At 44.2% G+C, this 7,846-nt stretch overlaps 1 protein-coding gene across 2 annotated transcripts in view; it reads left to right on the top strand.

The window, feature by feature from the left end:
- The window catches only part of LOC137384774 (protein PHTF2-like), a 155,971-nt gene that overhangs the window by 135,536 nt on the left and 12,589 nt on the right, over nucleotides 1-7,846 (top strand). The window contains exons 14-15 of one of the 2 annotated variants that reach the window (XR_010977655.1): nucleotides 281-367; nucleotides 5,362-5,589. Coding sequence is in view for 1 of the 2 variants with exons in the window: in XM_068059228.1 (XP_067915329.1) it covers nucleotides 281-367 (87 nt within the window). In the remaining variant the exon portion in view is untranslated. The remainder of the gene's footprint in view (nucleotides 1-280; nucleotides 368-5,361; nucleotides 5,590-7,846) is intronic. The other variant, XM_068059228.1, reaches the window with a different exon arrangement.

Raw genomic sequence — 7,846 nt, 5'->3', positions numbered from 1 at the left:
TCATCTCCTTGAATCTATGCTCTAGGCTTTTCCTTTCATTTTTAAAATGCAAACAAATCCAGGCAGTCTTGAATAGAAAGTGCTGTATCAATATATAAGGGACAACTGATCCATATTTTCAGCTAATTTATAAACATTTTGAATATACATCTTCCAGTTTCTGCATGTACTTTAATCCACAAATTTTCTTCCTTACATGTAAACTGTGTTAAACATTTAAAAGTCATTTTTGTCCATGTAGAGTTAAGGTACTAATTCAGTTATTAATCTCTCCCAACAGAGACGAGGTCCACAGCGATCAGTAGATGTAATTGTTTCATCTGCATTCCTGTTAACTCTATCAGTAGTATTTATTTGCTGTGCACAGGTAAGGGTGTATTTCACTACTTAATGTTTTATTTTAGATCTTCAATAACGTTGTACTAAAACATTTTAATTATCTATTTTCTTTGTTTTACCCATTGATCTCTTGCTTCTCAATAACACAAGCTATTAGCTGTTGAGCAGTCCATTGCTGAGACAGTTTTAATTGAGGTCAAGTAATTATTGGCTGTTGCTCTTGAACTCCTGAACAGGAAGAGAGGATCAGGGAACTTGTAAAAAGGTCAGAATTTCAATTATCCAGATATTGATTGGAAAAACAGCAGAGGATAAGCTAAAGTGGAATACATATTTTCACAGGATTGCTTCCTATACTCGGCCTGTTGTGAACCTATTCAATGGCTGTGCTGAATTTCAGTGGAGGGAAGTGGGATTTTTCTTTCTTCCAATTGACTACTAAATTTGGGCAATCCTGGGGCAGAGAGTCAGGAAAATAGGACTGAGGGATTTCACTGAACTTCCACCTGAATTTTCCTCCGTCCCTGAAAGACTTTTTCATATACTGAACCCATTTGTCAAGCACAATTGTCTCTTTTAAAATCTCCGCTGGCTACTTAGAATCATAGCATGGTTACAGCACAAAAGGAGGCTATTTGGCCCACTGATTCCATGCTGGCTCTTTGCAACAGCAATTTAGCTAGCTAGTGCCCACTGCCCCACCCTTTCCCTGTAACCCTAATTTTTTTTTATCTACAGGTGCTTATCCAATTCCCTTTTGAAAGCCACAGTTGAATCTGCCTTCAACACCCTCTGAAGTGGAGCATTCCACTTGCTGCATAAAAAAAAATTTTTTTCATGGTTCTTTGGTTCTTTTGCCAATCACCTTAAATCTGTATCCTCTGGTTGTTGACCCCTCTGCCAAAGGGAACAGTTTCTCTCTATCTACTCTGTGTAGAACCCTCATAATTCTGAACATCTCTATCAAAACTCCCCTCAACCCTCTCTTCTCTAAGGAGAACAACCCCAGATTCTCCAATCTATCCTCATAACCGAAGTCCTTTATCCCTGGCACCATTCTTGTAGATTTTTTTTACATCCTTCCTAAAGTGTGGTGCCCAGAATTGGATACAGTACTCCAGCTGAGGCCACACTAGCCTTTTATAAAGGTTCATCATAATTTCCTGGTTTTGTACTCTAAACCTGGATTTATAAAGCCCAGGATCCCATAACGATTTTCTCAACCTGCCCTAATATCTTCGATTTGTGTACATATAGCCCCAGGCCTGTCTTTTTCTGCACCTGCTTTAAAATTGTACCCTTTAGTTTATATTGCTTATCATTGTACTTCCTACCAAAATGTATCACTTCACATTTTTCTGCATTAAATTTCATGTGCCACATGTCCACCCATTCCACCAGCCTGTCCATGCCCTCTTAAAGTCTTATCACTATCGTCCTCAAAGTTCACAATACTTCCAAGTTTTGTGTCATCTGCAAATTTTGAAATTGTGCCCTGTATACCCAAGTCAAGTCATTATATCAAGAAAGCAATGGTCCTGTAACTGACCTCCCGGGGGACACCTCTGTATATCTTCCTCATGTCCAAAAAACAACCATTTACCACTACTCTCTGTTTCCTGTCACTCAACTAACTTCATATCCATGCTACCATTGTCCCTTTTATTTGGTGGGCCTCAACTTTGCTGATAAGCCTATTATGTGGCACTTTATCAAACATCTTTTGGAAGCCCATACACACCACAACAAGCGCTTTATGCTCAGCAACCTGCACCAAACCACCAAACATGGACTAAAGTGCTGAACTCCACAGCAGAGTCACTGCACTTGACATTAAGGCACCATTTGACTGAGTATGGAATCAAGGAGCCCTAGCAAAACTGGAGTCAATGGGAATCGTGGGAAACTTCCTGCTGGTTGGAGTCATACCTAGCACAAAGGAAGATGGTTGTGGTTGTTGTCGGTCAATCATCTCAGACCCAGGACATCACCGCAGGAGTTCCTCAGGGTAGTGTCCTAGGCCCAACCATCTTCAGTTGCTTCATCAATGACCTTTTCCCCCCATCATAAGGTCAGAAGTGGGGATGTTTGCTGATGATTGCACCAGGCTCAGCACCATTCATGACTCCTTGGATACTGAAGCAGCCCATGTCCATATGCAGCAAGACCTGGACAACATCCAGGTTTGGACTGATAAGTGGCAAGTAACATTCATGCCACACAAGTGCCAGGCAATGACTATCTCAAACAAGAGAGAATCTAACCATCTTCCCATAACATTCAATGGCATTATCATTGCTGAATCCCCCACTATCAACATCCTGGGGGTACAGTGGCGCAGTGGTTAGCACTGCAGCCTCACAGCTCCAGGGACGCGGGTTCGATTCTGGGTACTGCCTGTATGGAGTTTGCAAGTTCTCCCTGTGTCTACGTGGGTTTTCTCCGGGTGCTCCGGTTTCCTCCCACAAGTCAAAAGACTTGCAGGTTGGTAGGTAAATTGGCCGTTATAAATTGTCACTAGTATAGGTAGGTGGTAGGGACAGATGGGGATGTTTGGTAGGAATATGGGATTAGTGTAGGATTAGTATAAATGGGTGGTTGATGGTCGGCACAGACTCGGTGGGCCGAAGGGCCTGTTTCAGTGCTGTATCACTAAAAAAAAAGAAACTGAATTGGACCAGCCAGATAAATGCTGTGGCTACAAGAGCATGTCAGAGGCTGGGAATTCTGTGGTGAGTAACTCACTTCCTGTCTCCCCAGTGCCTGTCTACTATCTACAAGGCACAAGTCCGGAGTGTGATGGAATACTCTCCGCTTGCCTGGATGGATGCAGCTCCAACAATACTCAGGAAGCTCGACACCAACCAGGACAAAGCAATCCGCTTGATTGGCACCCCATCTACCACCTTCAACAATCACACCCTTCACCACCGACGCACAGTGGCAGCAGTGTGTACCATCCACAAGATGCACTGCAGCAACTCACCAAGGCTCCCTCCAAACCTGCGACCTCTTCCATCTAGAACAACATGGGCAGCAGATGCATGGGAACACCACCACTTGCAAGTTCCCCTCCAAGCCAGGCACCATCCTGACTTGGAACTATATCGCCATTCCTTCACTGTCGCTGGGTCAAAATTCTGGAACTCTCTTCTTAACAGCACTGTGGGTGTACCGACACCCCAAGGACTGCAGTGGTTCAAGAAGGCAGCTTCCCACCACCACCTCGAGGGCAATTAGGGATGGGCAATAAATGCTGGCTTAGCCAGCGACGCCCACCGAGCGAATTTTATAGAAACATAGAAAATAGGAGCAAGAGTAGGCCATTTGGCCCTTCGAGCCTGCTCTGCCATTCATTATCGCTACGAAGGCCAACATACCATTTGCCCTTTTTACCGCCTGTTGCACCTGCATGCTTACCTTTAGCGACTTGTATATGAGAACACAGAGGTCTCATTGCATATTCTCCTCTCTCAGTTTATAGCCGTTCAGATAATCTGCCTTCCTGTTATTGCCACCAAAGTGGATAACCTCACATTTATCCACATTATACTGCATCTGCCATGCATTTGTCCACTCACGCAACTTGTCCAAATCACCCTGAAGCCTCTCTGTATCCTCATCACAACTCACCATCCCACCCATTTTTGTGTCATCTGCAAATTTGGAGATATTACATTTAGTTCCCTCATCTAAATCATGAATATATATTGTGAATAGCTGAGGTCCTAGCACCGATCCCTGCGGTACCTCACTAGTCACTGTCTGCCATTTGGAAAAAGACCCGTTTATTCCTAGTCTTTGTTTCCTGTGTGCCAACCTATTGTCTATCCATCGCAATACACTACCCCCAATCCCATGCGCTTTAATTTTACACGCTGATCTCTTATGTGGGACTTTGTCGAAAGCCTTCTGAAAGTCAAAATAGACCACATCCACTGGCTCCCCCTCATCAACTCTACTAGTCACATCCTCGAAGAATTCGAGCAGATTTGTCAAGCACGATTTCCTTTTTGTAAATCCATGCTGACTCTGTCCAATTCTATCACTGTTCTCCAATTGCTCTGCTATAAAATCTTTGGTAATGGACTCTAGAATTTTCCCCACCACCGACGTCAGGCTGACTGGTCTATAATTCCCTGTTTCCTCTCTACCTGCCTTTTTAAATAGTGTGGTTACATTAGCTACCCTCCAATCTGTAGGAACTGTTCCAGAGTCTATAGGGTCTTGGAAGATGACCACCAATGCATCCACTATTTCTAGGGCCACTTCCTTAAGTACTCTGGGATTATCAGGCCCTGGGGATTTATCGGCCTTCAATCCCATCAATTTCCCCAACACCATTTCTCTACTAATACTGATTTCCTACAGTTCCTCCCTGTCATTGAACCCTATGTTCCCCAACATTTCTGGTCTGATATTTGTGTCCTCTTTTGTGAAGACCGAACCAAAGTATGCATTTAGTTGGTCAGCCATTTCTTTGTTCCCCATAATAAATTCCCCTGTTTCTGACTGTAAGAGACCTACATTTGTCTTCACCAATCATTTTCTCTTCACATACCTGTAGAAACTTTTAAAACATTAACTTTGTGTCCTTTTTTAAAAATGGATTCTATGTTAGCTGTCCTCTGGTCACCAGCACACATCCATACGCAGTGGAACCGTGAAATATTTTTAGGGCCTCAGCAATTTCCTTCCTTCTTTAGGATTCTAGGAAGTGCCCTATCAGTCCCTGGCACTTTATCTTCCTTTAGCATAACAAACTTCACCAAGATTTTCCTTTTATGCATCATAATATTGCTTGTCTTGCTCTAAATCATTTCATCTCATCTCTCTGACATCCTTTTTAGAACAGACTGATGCAAGATGCTTAATAAATAGGCTGCGTTTTCTGACAACACAGCCACTAGGTGGCGCAGTACTTGCACATGTGCAAATGCAGGCTCTTCAACTGGAACCTCAATGTCTACGACGTTCAGGCAGCTGCCAGGATTAAAGATGGTGTTGCTCAATTTATCACAGGAAATGCTTATGGCTACATCATTCTAGCAAACTAACCTTACGTTAAGTTGGATGTCCGGGAGTGGAGCGGACCTGTGGGGAGAACACCGAGAGCGGAGCCTATAAATCGAACCCGAGGATCGAGGCCCAGTTTCTTACCTTCCAGGAGAGCAGTCCAGGCGTGCCGGAGTGTTTGGGAAAAAAAGTCAATATAGTGACATCACAGGAAAGCTGCAAGGTGATTGGTTGGTGAGTAACTGCTGTTAGGGAATAGCTCTAGGGAATAGCTGGTTTAGTAACTAAGGTAAGAAAGGTCTACAGTTTATTTTCATGTATAGTAAGTGTGTTTTTAGGGAGTTCTGTAGGAACAAGGACCAGGGAAGAAGGGCCCCAGAGTAATTTGGTGTACCTTGATGATCTGCTGGTATACAGTGACATCTGGGAAGACCATGTTAATCAAATAAAGGCTCTATTCAACGGGTTAGAGAGAGCCAATTTGGTAGTAAACTTAGCGAAGAGTGAGTTTGCAGGGGCTACGATCACCTATTTAGGGCATGTATAGTGGGTTAAGGTCAAGGGTTGCCTAGAGAAGCTGAAGTTCAGGCGATAATAGACTTTCCAAATCTCCAGGACAAAAAGGGAGATTATAGGATTCCTAGAGATGTGTAAGGTCCACTGGAAGTTCATTTCTAACTTCAGTACAGTAGTAACTCAACTGACAGATTTATTAAAAAGGGGCACGAAAATCCAGTGGACAGAGTCCCTTCAAATAACATTTGAAAAGTTCCAGGCCATTTTAATAAATGAACCCACTCCAGTGGCACCAAATTTTGGCAAGCCTTCTAAAGTGGTTATTGATGTCAGTGATGTATGAGTAGGAGCAGTGTCACTCTAGGATGATGATAATGCAATTGAACAACCAGTCAGTTATTTTTCTAGAAAACTCAATAAGTACTAGAAGAAATGTTCCACTAATGAGAAAGAGGCTTTGAATCTCGTATTGGCTCTTCAGCATTTTGAAGTAACCTCAACAATGGCCAAGAGGAAATAACAATTTACACCAATCATAATCCATTGACGTTTCTAGAAATGTTCAGAACCAAGAACACAGTTCGCAGTGGTTAGCACCGCAGCCTGACAGCTCCAGCGACCCGGGTTCAGTTCTGGGTACTGCCTGTGCGGAGTTTGCAAGTTCTCCCTGTGTCTGCGTGGGTTTTTGCCGGGTGCTCCGGTTTCCTCCCACAGCCAAAGACTTGCAGGTTGATAGGTAAATTGGCTGTTGTAAATTGCCCCTAGTTTAGGTAGGTGGTAGGAGAATGGTGGGGATGTGGTAGAGAACATGGGGTTAATATAGGATTAGTATAAATGGGTGGTTGTTGGTCGGCACAGACTCGGTGGGCCGAAGGGCCTGTTTCAGTGCTGTATCTCTAAATAAAATAAAAAAAATAAAATTGATATTATTTGATATTAAGCATCTTCCAAAAGGTTTAATTTAAAGGGTTAAGTCATGGCCGGAGAGCTCAAAGCCGTGATGTGCTCCTCGTGCTCTATGTGGGAAGCCGGGAACAATTCCAGTGCCTGGGACCAGCATGTGTGCAGGAAGTGTCTCCAGCTGCAGCTCCTGGAAGCCCGGGTTTCAGAGCTGGAGTGGCAGCTAAGGACACTGTGGAACATCCGCGAGGCGGAGAGCATCGTGGATAGCACGTATAGAGAGGAGGTCACACCGCAGGCTCAGACTCCACAGGCAGAAAGGGAATGGGTGACCACCAGACAGTGCAAGAGGACTAGGCAGGCAGTGTAAGAATCTCCTGTGTCTATTCCCCTGCAAAACAGATATACTGCTTTGGATACTGTTGGGGGGAATGGCCTCTCAGGGGAAAGCAGCAACAGCCCAATTTGTTGCACCGCGGTTGGCTCTGCTGCACAGGGGAGGAGTAAAAAGTGTGGGAATGCAATAGTTATAGGGGATTCAATTGTAAGGGGAATAGATGGGCGTTTCTGTGGCCGCAAACGAGACTCCAGGATGGTATGTTGCCTCCCTGGTGCTAGGGTCAAGGATGTCTGAGCGGTTACAGGACATTCTGAAGGGAGAGGGTGAACAGCCAGTGGTCATGGTACACATTGGTACGAATGACGTAGGTTTTTAAAAAAAAAAAGGGATGAGGTCCTAAAAGCAGAATATAGGGAGTTAGGAAGTAAGTTGAAAAGTAGGACCTCAAAGGTAATGATCTAAGGATTACTACCAGTGCCACGTGCTAGTCAGAGTAGAAATAGCAGGATATATCGGATGAATACGTGGCTGAAGAGATGGTGTGAGGGGGAGGGTTTTAGATTCCTGGAACATTGGGACCAGTTCTGGGGGAGGTGGGACCAGTACAAACTGGATGGGTTACACCGGAGCAGGACTGGGACTGATGTTCTAGGGGGAGTATTTGCTAGAGTGGTTGGGGAGGGTTTAAACTAAAATGACAGGAGGATGGGAACCTTTGCAAGGAGTCAGAGGAGG

Source organism: Heterodontus francisci, chromosome 27 (assembly GCF_036365525.1).
Source record: "Heterodontus francisci isolate sHetFra1 chromosome 27, sHetFra1.hap1, whole genome shotgun sequence".
NCBI classification, from domain to species: domain Eukaryota; kingdom Metazoa; phylum Chordata; class Chondrichthyes; order Heterodontiformes; family Heterodontidae; genus Heterodontus; species Heterodontus francisci.
Note: the sequence above shows the minus strand (reverse complement) of the source record. Positions and strands in the feature narration are given on the sequence as shown.